At 37.4% G+C, this 21,069-nt stretch overlaps 1 protein-coding gene across 1 annotated transcript in view; it reads left to right on the forward strand.

Annotated features, from left to right (window-relative positions):
- Positions 1-290: 290 nt before the first annotated feature.
- Positions 291-21,069, forward strand: part of SEMA3C (semaphorin 3C) — a 206,530-nt gene continuing 185,751 nt past the window's right edge. Inside the window, exons 1-2 of the mRNA XM_068972571.1 lie at positions 291-396; positions 2,414-2,554. Coding sequence (XP_068828672.1) covers positions 2,452-2,554 — 103 coding nt within the window. The 5' untranslated portion in view covers positions 291-396; positions 2,414-2,451. The remainder of the gene's footprint in view (positions 397-2,413; positions 2,555-21,069) is intronic.

Below are 21,069 nucleotides of genomic sequence, written 5' to 3' on the forward strand. Positions count from 1 at the left end.
ACCCTCTCGCGGGCGCGCTCTGGGTGGGGCCTCGCGGCCGGTGGAGATGCGGCCGAGTGCGTTGGGCGGGTGATGTGAGCTGGCTGGGCGGCGCGCCGGGGCAGCCGGAGCCGTGCGCCGCGTAGCTGTAATCGGACACCCGAGCGCTCGCCCCTTGCGCCGGCCACTTTCCATTCACTCCCGAGTGCTTGATTGAGCGACGCGGAGCAGGGCTCCGGGTGCCGCGCCGCGGCAACGCTGAGGATTCCTTTACAAAGGAACTCAGAAGGCAGGAAAGAAAGAATTTCATCGCTGGGACGCCCTAGAAATTACGGTCTTTTGGGGAAAGCGCTAGAAAAGAGGATCCAAACCTGTAGCACATTGACGACTTTTCCGCGCTGATCTCTTTCCACCTCGGTAAGCTGGATTCGTTGTTTTCAGCATTACAAATTTAGCAAAATACAACTTTGGATCTGTGTATAGACTTTTCACACATCTGTGTTCTCAAATCTGGGCATTTTCTTAAGAGCGCATGTAGTTTGTCATGGAAGTGTTTCCCTAGCAGAGAGCCTGGCTGGAATTTTTTTTTTAGGTTATGACACCTGCGGAGAGTTTAAAGTTGAGTATCCCTGCCTTCTAAGGCAAAATTACTGGAGAGAATTTTATAAGAGGCCTTTCATTACATGTTATTAGTGTTCAGTCGTTACAAGTGAACACAGTAAGCATCGTGTCTTAAGTGTTTGAGTGAAAGGGGAAAAGTCATAAAATGTGAGGGGCGGGGGCATGTATAAGATACTTGACTTTCTCTCACTTCTCATCTCTGGATGGCTTGAAATCACGTTGCTCTTTATACTCACTCCACTTGACCTGTGATTTCATCTCCAATGTTATTTTTTGCAATTTGTGGCATATGTTGCTTTCATAGGGACATATCAGATAACATATTGATAATAGCAGTATGTAAAAATGTGTATTTATTGTCCTGCTTAATACAGAGGCAAAGATTAGGCATATTTATATATTTGGTGGGGAATTTAACTATGAAGTCAACAAAACCAGGGAGCAAATTACTAAGGGAAAATCACCCTAGAAAATCGGTTTTCTTTCAAGTTAATTTAGGGATAACAAGGTGAAGAGGTTGTGGAAGCAGGAAGAAAGTGTTTCTTTTGAAAATTAGGAACACAAACATCTCTAGGGTTTTCTCCATCTGTGTGGTAAAAGAAGCATAGAATTTTTTTTTCTACCTCTTACATGTACCACTTAAGAAATCAATATAAGTTTTGTTTACAGTGGCGTGTTCAGTTTAATTGTTCCTTTGATTCTGTATTACTGAAGCTTCTCTATTGCTCCTGTACTGTATTACTTGTCAAATTTTATTGGCATTTCTTTATTGAATGATTGTGGTAAGATTTTACTTTTAAAAGCCACATACTATTGAAGATCAGTATTGTTATAACCTGTAAAAATAAATTTCTAGATTAAACTCTGTCATGTCATCTCATTGTATAATTGTGTTAGACTCAAAATGATTTTTCTTTTTGATGGTCCTGAGTTTATTTTGCATGTGGCTACTGGAGCTCCTATAGATTTGATATTACACATGTGATCTCTGGTGTTCAGACATTAGTTAATAGCATATATCAATTATATAGATATGGTTTTAAACAGTAATACCTGTCCCTCTGATTTATCCTTTGAAATTTTGACAGCCCACTTTCTAGGTGATTTATTTTAAAAAAGCATTGAGGGATACATGGTTCACTGGATTGCTCACCACTAGGTCATTGGTTTGTATTTGGCACAAATTCATGGTTACCTCATCTACATCATTTAACAGCTGTATGGTCATCTGTATAAACTGGCAGATAACTAATTCCAGTGATATAAGTGATGAGGAATTGAGCCCTGGTAGATTTTTGTGTAGAACTATCATTTCAGAGATGGTTACTCCAAAGAGCTAATGAGTGTGTGGAAGTGAAATTTTATGTGAGGTTTTTCTACTGCTACTGTATTTATGGTAGAAAGAGAAGTTTCCATCTCTTAATCCCTATTGGCACCATTCTCAAATCTTTTCAATGTAATGTGTTTTTTGTTGTTGTTGTTTAAAGAGAATAACAAGTTTAAATATTGGTTTTTCCTTTGGGAATTGACAACATTTTCCTGGCTGCTTTGTTTAATATTCACATTATTTTGCTGGATGATGAAATAATTTCACTTTTAACAAAGACTTCCAGACACAAATGAATTCAAATCCAAATTTTCACATGTAAGACAGAAAGTCACAGCACCTCCTACTGTTTGCATGACTCTGAAAGTTCAGATATGTCTTTGTGAATAAGGTGCTGTCTAGATTGCAGGTTTTGTGTGTATGGGTGGGTGTGTGCTCCTAAAGTGTGAAGTAAAATATAACAAACTTATTATCTTTATTGTAAAGGTATTTTCCCTTGGATATTAACTTGCAAATCTGAAGAAATGGCATTCCAGGCAGTTTGCCTCTTGGTTGGAGTATTTGTATGTTCTACCTATGCGAAAGGATCGTCTCAGCCCCAAGCAAGAGTTTACTTAACATTTGATGGTAAGAAAGTTGATAAACAATCTGAGAAAAATGTTGAAGTCTGTTTTTTTTTCTTAATCCAGATACAAAAATTAGTAAAGAGAGTAAAATAATAATTGAGTATTGATTAGTATTAAAAAATGTCTACTGGATTGCTTTTTGGATGATGTGGCTGTTTTAAATTATTGATTACCAGACAAAACCCTCTATTTCATTTGTTTATGAAAATGTTTGAAATGGATTCTGCCCTTTTTTGAAGTTCCTTCTGTGTTTACACGTACATGCATGAGGAGATGGTGAGGACGCCAAAGCCTAAGGTCTTTAAGCTTAGTAGTCATTTACCTTGGATGAAGAATACCCCTTATATGGAACTTCTCATCCATAGAAAGAGCTGTGCAGGTTTAGTTATTGAAATTTTTTTCTAATACCTTTTGAGCCTTAAATTCAAGACTGGGTCTCTCCATATATTGTTCTAATGGTGTTCTTCTATTTCCATGAGGAGATCCTGAGGTTGACAAACTCTCCTAAGTAATTAAAAAGGACCTAAAATAATATGCTTTGGATTGCTGTTATATGCAAATGCTCTCTTCCGAATCTTGGAAAATGAGTGTGATTTCAAATATTCACGAACATGAAAGGCATATTAAGGTCCTCTGAGGGAATGGTTTGCCAAATGTGTGCGTGAGCTTTAATGTATATAATATAAAAGACTTGGAGATGGATGATTTTGGTTGTCATGTAACCCAAAATAATTGGACAGATGGAATAAGAGATGGATCAGGAAGATCACCTTGCCAGTCAGAGTCACTTATATTTTTATTGCTCCTTTCAGCTTTATCTCTGCATAAACATTAGTGTCACTGGGCATATTTTCATTCATTTGAGAAATGGTATACTCTCAGGCCTTATATAGCTGTGAGCCTTTGAAACTCTGTTATTTTGAATTTCAAACAGCAGTATGACTGACAATTATGAGTCAAATGTCCATCTTTTTTCTTAGTTTCTTAAATCACCAGTACTTTCCCCAGGGTCATCACAAGCACTGAAGGAGCCTTATTTGGAACTTAGAGTGTGTGAGCTTCTGATTGTTTCCTTAGCTTCTGAATTAGCCATTCCCCTCAAGAACCCGTGGCTATCAAGTTGGGAAGAAAAAAGACCTTTTGAAATGTCTGTTTTTTTTTTTTTTTTTTTTAATTACTAACACAACTTGCTGGCTGCTTTCACCTCTTCTCCCAGGATGAAAACTGTGAATTGTTGTTGTTGTTTACTCACTAAGTTGTTTCTGACTTTTCTGCAACCCCATGGACTATAGCCCATAGGCTCCTCTGTCTGTGACGTTTCCCAGGCAAGAGTGCTGAAGTGGGTTGCCATTTCCTTCCTCAGGGGATCTTCTAGACCCAGGGATTGAACCTCCATCTCCTGCTTTGCAGGTGGACTCTTTACCACTGAGCCACCAGGGAAGCCCTAGAGCTATGAATTATCTAATCAAGTAAAAAAATAAAGGCATTAAGGAGCAGTGCAATTCCCTCCCTGTTTTCTATATTTCTCTCAGTATACAGGAAGATGACATGGCAACCCACTCCAGTATTCTCGCCTAGAGAATTCCGTGGACAGAGGAGACTGGTGGGCTGCTGTCCACAGGGTCGCACAGAGTCAGACACGACTGAAGCGACTTAGCATGCATGCATAGGAAGATGAAGTGATCGCATAGGTTAGGTATCTAAACCTGCTTTCTGTTACACTGAAACTAATTAAAAAATTTTAAACTGAAACTTAAGCTTGAATATTTAACTGTTAAAAACAAGTTTGTCACTAGAGATAGTTCATCAAGGCTGTTTTTGAAAAGACAGTTACATTTTATCTTTTAAAGAGGAAATTAAGTAATACAGTCTTTTGAAACCAGACTTCAGTATCTTATAGGATAATGACTACTGTTTACAACATGACTGGAAATTATGATGAACTTTTTAAAATACTGTATATCTAAAATTTTAAGTGCTCTGAAATTTAAAAAAAAATCTTATAGAATAATGCTTAATTTATAACATATGCCGAATACAGCATGATTAGATAAGATAACTATCTGAAAATCTTATAATTCCTATTTTATTCTTCCCAAGAGTCTTACTTGGAAATAACTATATAGAATTCACTTAATTTGGATACTGTTTTAAAAATATATATCACCAAGGATAATGAAATCCCACAATTTATAAATTAATAACAAAAAACCCTCCAAAAATTAACTATGTAATAGGAAAAGTATCTTGAGAAAAACCAGTTGTTTAAAATGTATACATTTTAATCATTAGGTCATAGTAATTTTCTTAACTGATTTGACTGTACCTGCTTGAAGTCTTGTTCCAAATTTCTTATTACTTAAAGTGTCTCAGTGATCTTATTATGATTTGTCTGAGTATCACACTGAATAGGTTACTAAAGATATAGCATTTTTATACAGGGTTGACATATATACTTTCTTTCATTTATTAATAGTTTAAAATTTCTGAGTGACCCATTAGAAGAATCCTTTCAGTTTTGTCTTACTGTCCAGTTAAGAATCACAGTCAGGTTAAAGGTGTGTGAAATAAGAGATCTCTTCTCCCATACACATTCTGTCCCTTCTTGTGGTGGTGGAGTGATGGAGTGATAGCATTTGGGAAACAGTGACTTACAGATTTGCCTTCCCTATTAATCTAGCACAAGGTCACCCAGATGGTTATCACTCCTAGGGGAGAATATACTTCAGGTGTTATTAAATAATTATGTATGCTGGATAAATCTTGAATGTTAAAAGAGCTGTTATTCCGATTAGATACTGTGTTTCATAAAATTTTACGCCAAATAGCTTTTCAAATGAATAAAAAGTTCATGCAAATTATTTTTGTTTGAATTGAATTTTTCTTGAAAAAACACAGTAGTTTATGGATTCATATTTCATAACATTATTGTCATATTCTTTCCAGAAAATCTTTAGGACCAATAAGGTTCATAAGGAAAAGCAAGGCTATGTACATAAATAGACAGAACATGTTTTGATTGCTAATATTAAATTGTTAATGTTCAGTCAGTCAGTCAGTCATGTCTGACTCTTTGCAACCCCATGGACTGCAGCTCACAAGGTTCCCTGTCCTTCACTGTCTCCCAGAGCTAGTTCAAACTCATGTCCATTGAGTCAATGATGCCATCCAATGATCTTGTCCTCTGTTGTCCCCTTCTCTTCCTGCCTTCTATCTTTCCTAGCATCAAGGTCTTTTCCAGTGAGTCGGCTCTTCACATCAGGTGGCCAGAGTAGTAGAGTTTCATCTCTAGCATCAGTCTTTCCAATGAATATTCAGGGTTGATTTCCTTTAGGATTGACTGCTTTGATCTCCTTGCAGTCCAAGGGACTCTCAAGAGCCTTCTCCAGCACCACAGTTCGAAAGCATCAATTCTTTGGCATTCAGCTTTCTTTATGGTCCAAGTCTTACATCCATACATAACTACTGGAAAAACAATAGCTTTGACTCTACGGACCTTTGTTTACAATGTAGCGTCTCTTGCTTTTTAATGTGCTGTCTAGGTTTGTCATAGCTTTCCTTCCAAGGAGCAAGCATATTGAAAGATGTTCCCTGTATTCCTACACTTAATATTTCTTGTAAATGAATGTTGAATTTTGTCAAATACTTTCTGTGCATCTATTTAAGACAATCAGTTTTTCTGGGTTTTCTCCTTCATTTTGATACTGTGCCATATCATGATGATTGTTTTGCAGGTATTGAAGCATTCTTACATCCCTAGAATAACTCCCAGTTGATTATGGTGTATGCTTCTGTTAATGTATTGTTGAATTCTGTCTGCTGATAGTTTGTTGCTGATGTTTGTACCTATGTTCATCTGGGATATTGGCCTATAATTTGCGTGTGTGTTTGGTGTCCTTTATGATAGATTTTCATGGCAGCCCACTCCAGTATTCTTGCCTGGAGAATCCCTTGGACAGAGGAGCCTGGTGGGCTACAGTCCATGGGGTTGCAAAGAATCGGACATGACTGAAGGGACTTAGTATAGCATAGCCTAGCATGATAGAGTTTGGTGTGTTGTATTTCCATTTTCATGTGTCCCAAGATATTTTCTTAATTTTTCTTTTGATTTCTCCATTGACCAGTTGGTTGTTTAGTTGTTGTTGTTTAACTGCTAAGTTGTGTTCAAGTTGTTCAGTAACATGTTTCATCTCCACCTATTTGCAGAGTTTTGTTTTTATTTCTCAGATTTTTCTTGTAATTGATTTCTAGTCTTATACTATTGTGATCAGAAAGAGACTTGATTTGATTTCAGTCTTCTTAAATGCATATGACCTAAAATGTGATCTGTCCTGAAATATTCCATGTGCCCTTGAGAAGAATGTTTATTATGATGCTTTTAGATAGAATGTTCTATATGTATCTGTTAAGTCTTTCTGGCTTAATGTTTTGTTCAAGACCGATTTCTGTTGATTTTATGTTGGGATGATCTATTCATTGATTTAAAGGCGATATTAAAATTATCTCCTTTTATATTGCTGTCATTTTCTCCCTTTAGGACTGTTAATATTTGCTTTATATATTTAGGTATTCCTATTTTAGATGAATAAATATTATAAATTTATCTTTTTTTGTTGGTTTGACAACTTTATCATATAATAACCATCTTTGTTTTATTTTTTACATTCTTGGTTTAAAGTCTATTTTGTCTGATATAAATATATCTACTCCAACTTTTTTTGGTTTCTGTTTGCAAAGAACATCTTTTTTTTCATCCCTTAACATTTAGTGTATGTATGCCTTACATCTGAAGTCAACCTCTTGTAAGAAACATGTAGTTGGGTCTTGTTTTTAATCCATTCACCCATTCTGTGTGTTTTGATTGTAGAATTTATTCCATTTATATTTAAGGTAATATTAAACAAGTCTGTATGATTTTTCTATTAATAATTGTTTTCTTGCTATTTTCCTTTCTTCTCTTATTCTCCTCCCTTGTCCATTTGTTGTTGTTGTTTCTTTTTTTATTGCTTTATAGTTCTCTTTTCCAATTTTTATTGGAATATAGCTGATTTACAGGGCTTCCCAGGTGACTCAGTAGAAAAATCCATCTGGCAATGCAGGAGACACAGAATATGCAGGTTTGATACCTGGGTCAGAAATATTCCCTGGAGGAGGGAATGGCACCCCACTCCAGTATTCTTGCCTGGAGAATGACATGGACAGAGGAGCCAGGCAGGCTACAGTCCATGGGGAAACGAAGAGTTGAAATGACTGAGCCATTCAGCACACACCTCACAGTTGACTTACAGTATTGCGTTAGTTTTTGTTGTGGAGTGCATTAAATCAGGGATGTGTATACACATATCTACTCCTTTCTTTCTCTTAGATTATTTTCCCATATAGGCTTTTACAGGGTATCTTCCTTTGTGTTTTGATGGCTTTCTTTACTGTTATGCTCAGATTTTTTTCTTATCTTTTATCTACCAGTGAGATTTTTATTATCATATGTTTTCTTGTTACCTGTTGGTTTCCTTTCTTTTCAGCTTAATGAAGTTCCTTTAACTTTTCTTATAAGGCCAGCTTATTGGTTGTGAATTCCTTTGTTTTTTTCCTGACTGGAAAACTTTTATCTTTCCTTTGGTTCAGGATGATAACCTTGTGGGGTAGAGTAGTTTTGGTTGGACATTTTTTTTTTCTCCTTTCAGCATTTTGAATATACCATGCTGCTCTCTTTTGTCCTTGAAAGCTTTTGCTGAAAATTCTTATGATAAGTCTTATAGGGATCCCATTATATATAACCATGTAACAAGTTGCTTTTTTTTCCCCTTTCTTGCTATTTTTAAGATTCTTTTGTGATCTTTAAATTTGACCTTATAATTACAGTGTGCCATTGTGTGGATCTCTTGGGTTCTTCTTATTTGAAACTTTCAGGGATTCTTGGATCTGGATGTCCTGTTCCAAAATTAGGGAAGTTTTCAACCATTATTTCTTTGAATAAATTTCCTGCCTTTTCTCTCTTTCTTTTACTTCTGGGACCCTGGTTAAGCAAATGTTACTCCTTTTCATGTTGTCATATAGGTACTGTGAAGTGAAGTGAATTCGCTCAGTCGTGTCTGACTCTTTGCGACCCCGTGGACTGTAGCCTACCAGGCTCCTCCATCCATGGGATTTTCCAGGCAAGAGTACTGGAGTGGGTAGCCATTTCCTTCAAAGCTATCTTAACTTTTTAAAATTCTTTTTTTTTGTTGTTTTGTTTCCCTGTTTGGGTGAATTCTACTGCCCTGTCACCAGATTACTGATTCTTTCTTCTGTTTGATCTTGTCTGCTGTTGAACCCTTCTACTGTATTTTTCAGTTCAGTTTGTATATTCTTTAATTCTGAGACTTCTGTTTTGTACTTTCTTATCTTTTCTGTATTGTTCAGGTTCTCACTGTATTCATCAGTCTTCTAAATTCAGTGAGTATCTTTATGACTTAAGCTTTGAACTGTTTATCAGATAAATTTCTCATCTCCATTTAATTCAGATTTTTTTCTGAGGTTTTATTTTGTTCTTTGTTTGGAGCATATTCTTGTTTCCTCATTTGCTTGACTCTTTGTTTCTGTGTATTATATGAAATAGCTACCTTCCTCAGTATTGAAGGAATGATCTTATGTAGGAGATGAACCTTAATTGTTCAACCTTGAGCTAACATTTACTTGTCTCTCAAACTTTTGTGATTGTCTGAAAGTGTGAAAGTGTTTAGCTCAGCTGTGTCTGACTCTGTGACCCAATGGACTGTAACCTCTGTCCATGAAATTCTCCAGGGCAGAATACTGGAGTGGGTTGCCATTCCCTTCTCCAGAGGATCTTCCCAAACCAGGGATCAAACCCCGCTCTCCCACATTGCAGGCAGCTTCTGCAAGCCTTTTGATTGTCTAAGGAAGCCTTGTGATTGTCTAAGCAGTCTGATTCATTCTTGATGGGTCACAGATGAGGATGTAACAATGACTGTGAGAGTTTCATAGCAAGGGATCTCAGGAAAAACCTAGTTTCAGGCTGATTGGAAGACTTTCCTCATGTAGCAGCTTTTGAGATATGCAAATATATACAGCTCTGTGGGACCACAATTTTAAGCCCTGCTGTCCTCTAGACCAGGTGATATGAAGGTGTCCCCTAGATGACAGTTGTGAAACTCAGGGCTCCAAACAAGTGTATAATCTGTTTTCTGGTAGGTACTAGTGAGCTGAAGTGAGGCCAGAGGAGAGTACAACCATGGCATTCTCTGGCCTACATTCCCTGAGAGCACTTCCATAGCCTCTGGTGTGTGGCAAATGTTAAGTCTCCCCCTAAGACTGAAGCTCAAGAAAATAGGTCTCTCTCTCTCTCTCTCTCTCTCTCTCTCTCTTTTCCACAGAAAGTCGGGTTGTGTTTCACTATGCTGTGTCTGTTCAATGTCCTGGGTGTGGTAGCCTCCCAACAACTGACTCTGATTGTTTCCGTCCAAAAAGCTCGCCAGGCCACCAAGCCATATAATCAGGGTGCATCTTCTGTGTGGACTGGGCATACCTGCTGGCTTTAGTGATCCAGCAGGAGAGCTCAGGGTCATGATGAATCTGCAGACTTTAACAGTAGTGATGAAGCAGAAGAGTGCAGTAATGCAACTTCCAGCTTTAGGAAAGCAGCAGGAGAGCACAGGGCAAGTCACCAATGCCAGGAATATTGCAGAGCAACAGGAGAGTGCTGTGACTGTTTGTGCCTACTGGCACTAGCCAGGTACTGGGGAGAACACAAAAAATGTCACTCCCCAACACCTCAGTCCCCAGAGAGAGTCCCAGCAGTCCACTCCTCCTCCCCCGCACTGCCCCCTCGCCCCACCCCCGACCCCAGCAGATGCTTTAAGACTGAATGAATTACCTTCACGTATAGACTAGGAACTTTTTAGGCTGCTACTTTTCTGCTGAGTCCCAAGGTGAGTTGTCTATAAGTCTTTAAATAGCAGAATTTAGGCTCTCACAGCCTTTTGGAGCCTGAACATAAGCCCCTGGAAATAAATCCCTTGGTTTCAAAGGCAGACATATGGGAGCTCACCAAGGGTTGAGGTACTTGATATGGGGCACAAACCACTCCTCAAGGAGACGTTCCATATTTGTGAGCTGATTGTGGGTTGCTGTACCAGAGATGGATTTTTTGGCAAGAAAACATCTCTGCCTGTCCTGCCCCTTTTATGCTTTGAGCTGTTTACCTAGTTTCTAGCTCTTTTTTTTTTAGAGGAAATCATTCCTTTTGTAGTAGAAGATTTGGTTGTGTTCATGTGAGATGGTGAGTTCAGGATCTTCCTATGTTTCTTGGCTTGAACTGACCAAATTCATTTCAGGTCAGTTGCTCAGTCATGTTGGACTCTTTGTGACTCCATGGACTGCAGCATGCCAGGCTTTCCTGTCCATCACCAACTCTTGGAGCTTGCTCAAACTCATGTCCATTGAGTTGGTGATCCCATCCAATCATCTCATCCTCTGTTGTCCCCATCTCCTCCTGCCTTCAATCTTTGCCAGCATCAGGGACTTTAATGAAACAGTTCTTCGAATCAGGTGGCCAAAGTCTTGGAGCTTCAGCTTCAGCATCAGTCCTTCCAATGAATATTCAGGACTGATTTCATTAGGATTCAATGGTTTGATCTCCTTAAAGTCCAAAGGACTCTCAAGAGTCTTCTTCAACACCATAGTTCAAAAGCATCAGTTCTTCGGAGCTCGGCTTTCTTTATGGTCCAACCTTCACATCCAAATATGAGCAGGTAAAAACATAGCTTTGACTAGACAGACCTTTGTCAGGAAAGTAGTGTCTCTGCTTTTTAATATGCTCCCAAGGTTTGTCACAGATTTTCTTGCAAGGAGAATACATCTTTTAATTTCATGGCTGCAGTCACCATCTGCAGTGATTTTATAGTCATGTTTTTAATTTCTGTTATTAAGTACTGACTTATTTAGGAGTGTTACACTTCTTGATAAATTTAGCTCTTTTCCATTATGAAATATCTCTGATTATTCCTGGTAGTAATTTTTCTTCTGAAATGTATTTTGTCTGAATGTAACAATTTCATTTTTCTGGTAGAATGAAAAATATTAACAAAAATTTAATTATAATTTAGTGGGGGAAATATTAGTTATGATTTCAGTGCCCTTGAGGAAATTGTTAATAAAATATTATGAAATACATTTAAACAAATATTTTTATGTACATAAATGTATGAATATTAGATTGGCAGTGTGGTATAATGAGAACAGTGTTTACATGGAAATAAATCCTTCAGGGGTTTCAGTCCTTACTTCTTCAGTAATTAACTGTGAAACTTTGTCAGGACCTCGGTTTCCTCAATCAGGTACAAAAAAATTTGGATTAAATTGTTTCTAAGACCCCTTGCTATAGCCGTTGGTAAAATTATATGATATTTGAGCTTAGTTTTATATTATAAATATGACCTCCTTTGAGTAAATCTTTCACAATAATACCCTTAGTATTTTTAAGAACATTTGTGTGAAGAACCTAGGCAAGTGGAAGAAAAGAAACCTAAACAATTTTTTAAAAATTCGTGGGTTTTATTACTGGTTTTCAATCATAGTTGTTTGCTCCTTTCTGGGCATGCTGTATTGGGGTGGTCACTTAATTTTCTTAATCCAGAATTTTGTAATCTGTAACATGATGATACTACTTCATAAAATCAGTTTGAAAATTAAATGAGTTAAGTTTGTAAAGTGTTTAATGTTGTATGTAGTGTTCATTCTATTATACTTGAAGGCTTGCCTGAGTTATTGTTTGTAAATATGATCTTCATTTGGCCTCCTCTGGTGGCTCAAACGTTAAAGAATCCTCCAATGCAGGAGACCTGGGTTTGATTCCTGGGTCAGGAAGATCCCCTGGAGAAGGAAATGGCAACCCACTCCAGGATTCTTGCCTGGAGAACTGCATGGAGAGAGGAGCCCACCAGGCTACAGTCCACAGGGTCACAAGAGTCAGATAGGACTTAGTGACTAAACCACCACCAGAAAATACCTGACCATCACCTGTATAGCAGGGGATAGATCTAAATTCATTTGTGTAAAAAGTAACAAAAATTCCTCTCTCGTGCTGTTCCTGTTCTGGTGCTATGGTGAAGAAATGAGTATCTATTGCATCTTACCTGGTATCTATCCATTAAAAAAATTAAAATTCCCTGAAGAGTGATTATACTGTACAAAAGCTTTATTGCCTGCGGATGTGTAGTGGTAAATGGGTATCAAAACTTATGTTCCTTCATCATTTATTGAGCAATAACAAATAGCAGTCTCCATGCGAAGTGGAGTGAAATGAATGACAGTACAAATGAAGACCATGTTGTTGCGTGAGTTAGCTGTATCTGACTCTTTGCAACCCCATGGAGTGTAGCCTGCCAAGCTCCTCTGTTCATGGAATTCTCCAGACAAGAATACTGGAGTGGGTTGCCATTTCCTTCTCCAGGGGATCTTCCTGACCCAGGAATCAAAGCCGGGTCTCCTGCATTGTAGGCAGATTCTTTACCGACTGAGCTACGAGGGAAACCTCTATTTACTTCCAAACTCTTCACAGTATACGCTAAATATTCAGTGCGGTCCGGGAATTCACCTTTCTATGTTGACCCATTTCAGTTAATTCTCAAACTTCTAATTATTCTGTGTCTTTCCCCATCAACATCTAACCTGTAAAATTTTGGACATTTTCTACAAGAGAAACTTCTGTGCTTTTTGATTAGAAGCCTGGCTTCCAGTGTTAAATGAAAGATACTGCATAGAGGCCCTTGATAGGTAACCTGCCAATAGTATTAATAGTATTAATTGATAGGTAACCTGCCAGTAGTATTAATAGTATTAATTGATAGGTAACCTGCCAGTAGTATTAATAGTATTAATTGATAGGTAGTATTGTCTTAATCTTCAGTGTCCTTGGCATTTATGTATGCTAGCATGTTTGGCATATCTAGATAGGTCTAGAATTTGGAAGTATTGACCCAAATGAATAATTTTTTTAAGATTCTATTTTTCTAAAGTTGAATTTTTCATGATGAGCTTAAACTTATAAGCATATAATCTACTTTTTGACTGTCATGGCACATAGTATGTGGCTTGTAATTGTAGACAACAATTTGTCATTCTTGGCGCACTTAAGAGTATTATAAAACCTCAGAAAGGAGAGCATGTGGGATGATTCCTGATCCATTTCTGCACTATAATATAAAATTTATGTGTATAAAAATAACCATAAAAACATGCTAATAAAATCAATCACAAATATAAATATACCCATGTAAATAACAAATATGAGCATACACTCAAAACAATGGTTGTTAAATAGTTTGTTTTTTTCATACTTTTGATGTACTTGAAATTGATTCAGGAATATTTGCATTGTATAAGAAAATTTAATATACCTTAAGTCTGATATTTTAATTGAGAATTACTGGATTTGTTAATTTTATATTAACCAATGAAGATATATATTATTAACTTTCTGAAAGAGTACAGTATCTTGGATTGTGTGTGTGTGTGTGTGTTTAAGTTTGGATTGTTGTTGTTGACTCTTCTGTGACCCCATGGACTATGGCCCACCAGGCTCCCTGTCCATGGCATTTCCCAGGCAAGAATACTGGAATGGGTTGTCATTTCCTTCGCCAGGGGATCTTCCCGACCCAGGGATTGAACCCACATCTTGTATATTGCACTCGGATTCTTTACCACTGAGCCACCAGGAAAACCCCTAAGATCAGGTATCAGCTGCAATCCAGAAGTTAACTTACCGTGCATCACACAATAGCGTCCCCTCAGTTACCAAAGAAGCAATAATTCAATCATGTGGATTTTTTTTTTAGTATAATCCTTTAAGTTATCAGACTTGATTTTTTAAGTAATCCTAAAAAATACTGGATTATCTTTTTTTATTATATGTTTTTAAATCTAGAAAGATAATATTCTGAAATAAAGAAGTAGGATAAAACTAAGGTGTGCTCAATTAACACACAGGGTTCAAAAAGTCTAAATATCATTTTACTAAACAGGCAGCTGCCTGGCTGTACTTCAGGTTTTCTTTTGGCTAAAAACTCTTATGAGTTATCATGGTACCTATGGAACTATTTTAAAATGCTTTATAAAACTGTGAATGCTCACAAGTAAATTCACTGATAGTAAAACGCATGGCAGAAAAGTCCATTATTTGTGATTGCTAGTAATTTTTTGCTTATGTTCACCAAAATAGTTATGACTTCCCACTGCTAAAGTGTTCTACTCCCACTTAAGCCTGTGACTAATTTCCTAAAGCTCAAAAGAAAAATGACAATTAAAAGATTAAAACTCAATGAAGATTTTTACTATTTGGATGCATAGCTATTATTGGCCAGTTTTCCAGTCTGAAGTTGAGTTTTACAGTTACATTTACATATGTATGAGAGCAGTTTAAAAACATAAAAATGTCAGTGTGAGTTGTATTGGGAAACAAGTGTATTAACTGCAGAGACTAGGGTTGCGTAAGAGTATAAGCTCTTTCAGTTATTTACCTTGTGATTCTTTCTGCCTTCTTTCAGTGCTATATTTTAATTAATAAGTTGTTAAAATCTCCAGGTCATTGATAATATATAAATGAAAGATGATGGAATTTTACAAAACATCTTTTCTCTTTTAATATCTGTCTTATTTGACAAGAAGCTTAGTTAATTAGACAATAAGTGAAAGGACCCCTGTGAATTCATAGGCTAAACCTAAATGCTGATGAATTGTTACTGGACAAAAAACTCAAAATAATAAATCACCTCTTTATGAACTCTGGTAGCATTAACATTGCAAGGCACATTTGTTGAAACCTGTTTGTCTAATGGCTGCCCAAGATATAAAAATAAACTCAATTGTTCTTGGTTTCTCCATTAATCTTAGAGAATGCTCACTCTGATTGTATGGAATCTTCTGAAATATTTAGTTCTTGGGAACACTTATGCTTCTACAGTTTCCTTTAATTTCCCTTCCAGTGGTCTCAGTTAAACATCAATTAAACATATTAAATAACACCTGCATGTTTTAATAAACTTAGCTCAACAAGGGGTGCTGTGTGAATAAGAAGCTCTTAGCATTCTTCTCCTCTGAGAGAATCACTGAACTCAGGAAGAGGTTGATGAATACAAGTGTGAGTTGGACATTACCTAAAGCATGAAGATTTTTAAGTAGAGTAACAGTAAGTTTGTTATGTAAAGAGCAAGTTAAAATAGTTGTAAAATACTATGGAGACAGAAAATGAGAAGAAATTGTCAGAAATTTTGAATGTATATTTTTCTGTAAGGAATATATTGACACGAGACTCTAGTAGTCAAATAAGACAGAATCTGTTTCGTAGCCTTGAATTGTGAGAAGTTTTAATTATTTCAAAGACTGTCTCCTGGGAAATATTAGAAATTATTATAGAATTGTATTGATTAATTAATTGTATTAATTAGTACAAAAATGCATTACAGTGATATGCTGTGAATCTCTTTCTAAATGATTTTTAGAAAAAAGTTGGAAACCTGTATTTTGCTGTCAATTCTTGTACTAGGTAAGCTTTCTCAGAATCTAATAAGCTTAATTATGTTGCCAAAGGATGATGCTGTGATGTTAAGCCATTCCTAGAGGTACAAGGTTTCTGCAGTTGGAAACAAAGAGGGTTGCTTCAGTGAAATGAAATCAGAAGAGTGAGCTTATGTTATCTGGTTAGTCAACCATCAGTAGCAATTCCATGGAAAAAGGATGTTATATTTCATGATTATGATAGATACATGTGAATATTAGTGGTTGAACTGTCAAATGAAGATGGCTCAAATGATGCTAGATAATTTTAATACATTTACATGTTGATCAGGACTTCCCTGGTGTCTCAGATAGTAAAGAATCTGCCTTCAGTGAGGGAGACCCGGGTTTGATCCCTTGGTCCAGAGGGAATGGCTACCCACTCCAGTATTCTTTCCTGGAGAATTCCATGGACAGAGGAACATGGAGGGTTACATTCCATGAGGTCACAAAGAGTTGGACACGACTAAGTGGCTAACATTTTCACTTTTTTCTTTTTATATTGATCAAATATGTGAATATGTTCTTCACAAGAGTGAATAATGATGTATGTTACATAGACTTTCTCTGCAGTTTTGATTTAGATAATTATACCTAGAACTAAATATATGCATTTTCCATCCTTCATAGATGTGTGCTACCATTTTGCCTTCTGTGTTTCTAAAATATTTTGATAATTTATTCATCACTTCATGGGAAATAGATGGGGAAACAGTGGAAACAATGTCAGACTTTATTTTTGGGGGCTCCAAAATCACTGCAGATGGTGGTTGCAGCCATGAAATTAAGACACGCTTACTCCTTGGAAGGAAAGTTATGACCAACCTACATAGCATATTGAAAAGCAGAGACATTACTTTACCAACAAAGGTCCATCTAGTCAAGGCTATGGTTTTTCCAATGGTCATGTATGGATGTGAGAGTTGGACAGTGAAGAAAGCTGAGTGCCAAAGAATTGATGCTTTTGAACTATGGTGTTGGAGAAGACTCTTGAGAGTCCTTTAGACTGCAAGGAGATCCAACCAGTCTATCCTAACGGAGATCAGTCCTGGGTGTTCATTGGAGGGACTGATGCTAAAGCTGAAACTCCAATACTTTGGCCACCTCATGCGAAGAGTTGACTCACTGGAAAAGACCCTGATGCTGGGAGGGATTGGAGACAGGAGTAGAAGCGGACGACAGAGGACGAGATGGCTGGATGGCATCACTGACTCGATGGACATGAGTTTGAGTAAACTCCAGGAGTTGGTGATGGACAGGGAGGCCTGGCGTGCTGCAATTCATGGGGTCGCAAAGAATTGGACATGACTGAGCGACTGAACTGAACTGAACTGATGCATTATAATAGTAATCACTAACATTAATATTGCCTTTGTGCCAGGCACTATTTATACACTTCATGTTATTTAATTCTGTAACTACACTGTGAATAGGGCCTATTTTTATCCTCGTAAAAAAGTACAGAGTAACTTGCCTAAGGTCACAGGAATGGAAAGGAACATGATAAAGCATGAGCAATCAGAGTGTGGAACCATTTCTGGAAATACTGCTAGAATTAGTTTTAAGCTCCACAAAAAATCACAATGGAAAGAAAAAAACATTTTCTGTGGAAGTCATATATAACTCCCTTTATCACTGACATTAAAGGTGTCAGTATATTTTTTGGTTTCCTCTTGAAACAGCAAACCTTCATGAACATAATGGATATAAAACTCATTCTCTACACCATTCCTAATCCCCTCTTCAGTTTCAGATTCATCAAGGTGACGATGAGGGAATCAGCCCTCTGGAACAAGTTTATTTTGTTGCTATAGCTGAGGTCTCCTTTTGTGGCTCTGAAAGTTAAGCCTAAACTCAGAAATGATAGAAAACAAGTTATTCACTCTCCTCACCTCACTATGCAGGTTTATCAGGATGTGTCTACATAAGTTCAATATAGCCTATATTTTCTTTTAAAGAAAAAAAAAATCATGTGTTCTTGTTTATGAATACCATTACAGTGTCAAGTGACTATAGCTGTGAGAGATATTCAATGTTTTCATTTCCCAAATATCTTTTATATAATGAGGTAAAAAAAATCCAGTCATCTTGATTTAGTTCCATTACTGTCTAAAATAAAAGTATTGAGAAAGAGAGCTGCAAACTTTGGGCAAATTCCAATACTCATTTTTGCCTTCTACATTTTCATTTGTGTGTTACTTAGAACCTCTGTTGTTAATGAAAACAAAGTTAAAAGCGAGGAGCAGAAAGGTTAGACATTTTCTAAGGCAGAGTATGGTTGGCAAGAAGGGCACATAAAAGGCAGAGCTCAGTCCTGAGCCATGTGCTATTTTAGGGCAGCACTAACTATGAAACAATGTGCTGAGCTGTAAAAGATGGCAAGTACATACTACTTTTCCAAGGAACATGCTCAGAAACAATCATTTCAACCTTCCCTCCTTGTTTAGTAAGAATGAACTGCCTTTGAGCCCTCTGTAGTAATATGTTACTTCTACAGGGTGCTTTTCAACTTTTCAGAGAATTTCCACATGTTATCTCATTTATTACAGAATTCTTAGGAAATGAGTGGGCATGGAGTCCCTGAGGGACTGCAGGTCTTGGCTAAGGACCTGCAGCTTGATGGTGGCAGAGACAAGACTGGAAGAGGGAAATGGTATAGGAAGAAGCAAATTAATTATGTAGAGAATCAGAGACATTCTGCAAATGCATATTACAAAATCTGAAGAAATGCCAGGCCATTAATTTGAATATTAGCAAATTTGTCTCCTGCTGTTTGCTTTCCCAAATTATACACAACACTGTAGCTTTAACTTACCTTAAATTGTTAATTACTGATTTGTAGCAATAATTTGGAGTTTCCCAGGTGTTTCAGTGGTAAACAATCTGCCTGCCAATGCAAGAGACGCAAGAGACATGGGTTCAATAATGCCTGGGTCAAAAAGGTCCCCTGGAGAAGGAAATGGCAAGCTACTATAGGAATCTTGCTGGGTTGACCCATGGACAGAAGAGCCTGGTGGGCTACAGCAATAATTTATGGGTTATTATGTCAGGTTGCAAATATATTGAATAGTAAATCAGAAATGTCTCTAAATTTTCTTTGAAAAGATTGAGGCAATACAGAAATACCAAAATTTCATATTTTTATTTCTAATTTATGTAAGTTAATGAACATACTTTCTTTGTCTTGCCTTCTCTGAGTTACTGCTCTTGTAGTCAGGAGTTTCACTTGCTGTGCTGTGTACATCAGGATTATATTTTCTCCTTTGTCAACCCCTAGAAGAGAATATTCTATGTATTATCTTAGAAGGAAGCAATCATTTAAATAATCTTAAGATCTGACTTGAAGTGATGCCAATGAAAGTGCCAAATATTCTTGCCTTTCTCAACTTTAACATTTTCTAGCAGTTAGGGTTCTTGATAATAAAAATGAAAAATATTCTACGTAATTAATTCCTAAATTACTACTTCACTGAAACTGTTTTCTTATAAAAAATTAGCAGGTACCAGACTTTGATATGATTGCTTATATTAAATCATATATATAATGTAATAACTAATGTCAAGTCTCTAGCCAACATGGAATTGATAGACCGAAGGAGTCAAACCAACATAATTTTGCAGAAGGTAATTGCTGTTTCTTCTAAGAAGAAGATCAGACTGCTGATCATGCAAAAAGAAAATCATGTCTCTTTAGGAGCAATAGTGTTAAAGAAACGAATGTTAAATTCTTTCTTGAAAAACTTCCTATTCCCTTGTTATAGGCTTTCACTTTCTTTTTCCTTTTGTAAAAATTTTAAATTAATTATTTTTTTTTGGCAGCACTGTGTCTTTGTTGCCGCGCACAGGCTTTCTTTAGTTGTGGTGAGGTGGGGCTCCTCTTCCCAGGGCTGCGCAGACTCCTCCTCGTGGTAGTAACATGGAGAAGTCTCCTGGAGGGGCATGGGCTCCAGGGCAAGGGCTCAGGAGTTGTGGACTGGAGCTCAATTGCCCTGATGGCACGTGGGATCTTCCCTTCCAGCATCGAATCCGTGTCCCCTGCACTGGCAGGCAGATTTTTAAGCATTGGACTACCAGGGAAGTCCAGCTTTTTACTTTCTAAAGATAAATTATTTATGGAGAGGGGATATATATCTGAGTTGAGATAAATGCACAGTCTTTACATACACATACATGTATACACATATGCTTTGCCGGTGGCCAAGCGGTAAAGAATCGGCCTACAATGCAGAAGACACAGGAGCGTGGTTCAATCCCTGGGTCAGGAAGATCCCCTGGAGAAGGAAATGGCAACCCACTCCAGTGTTCTTGCCTGGAAAATGCCATGGACAGAGAAGCCTGGCAGACTACAGTCCACAGGGTCTCGAAGAGTCAAACACGACTGAATGACTGAGCATGTACATATACATACTCTGTGGGTAAAGATCTAGTTAGGGGCTTTCCTGGTACCTCAGCTGGTAAAGAATTGCCTGCAGTGCAGGAGACCGCTGTTTGATTACTGGGTTGGGAAGATTCCCTGGAGAAGGGATAGACTATCCACTCCTGTATTCTTGGGCTTCCCTGGTGGCTCAGCTGGTAAAGAATCTGCCTGCAGTGTAGGAGATCTGGGTTCGATCCCTGGGTTGGGAAGATCCTCTGGAGAAGGGAAAGGCTACCCACTCCAGTATTCTGGCCTGAAGAACTCCATGGGCTGTACAGTCCATGGAGTTGCAGTGAGTGGCACACAGCTGAATGACTTTCGCTTTCACAGGTCAGTTATATTTCAGTATGGTTTCAGTCTTTCCTAAGTGTGCATTCTAAGTGCATATAACAAAACCTGAGAAGTAACAACAACAGAAAGAGTTGTATTCCTGACACCACTTTTATTATGCATTTCTTATATGTTTTCTTACTTAAAAGTTGTGATTACCACAAATTTGTCATTTAATAATCAGATAATCAGCTTGACAAACACTTTAGTACTATAAA

This window comes from Capricornis sumatraensis, chromosome 5 (genome assembly GCF_032405125.1).
Source record: "Capricornis sumatraensis isolate serow.1 chromosome 5, serow.2, whole genome shotgun sequence".
Taxonomy (NCBI): Eukaryota; Metazoa; Chordata; class Mammalia; order Artiodactyla; family Bovidae; genus Capricornis; species Capricornis sumatraensis.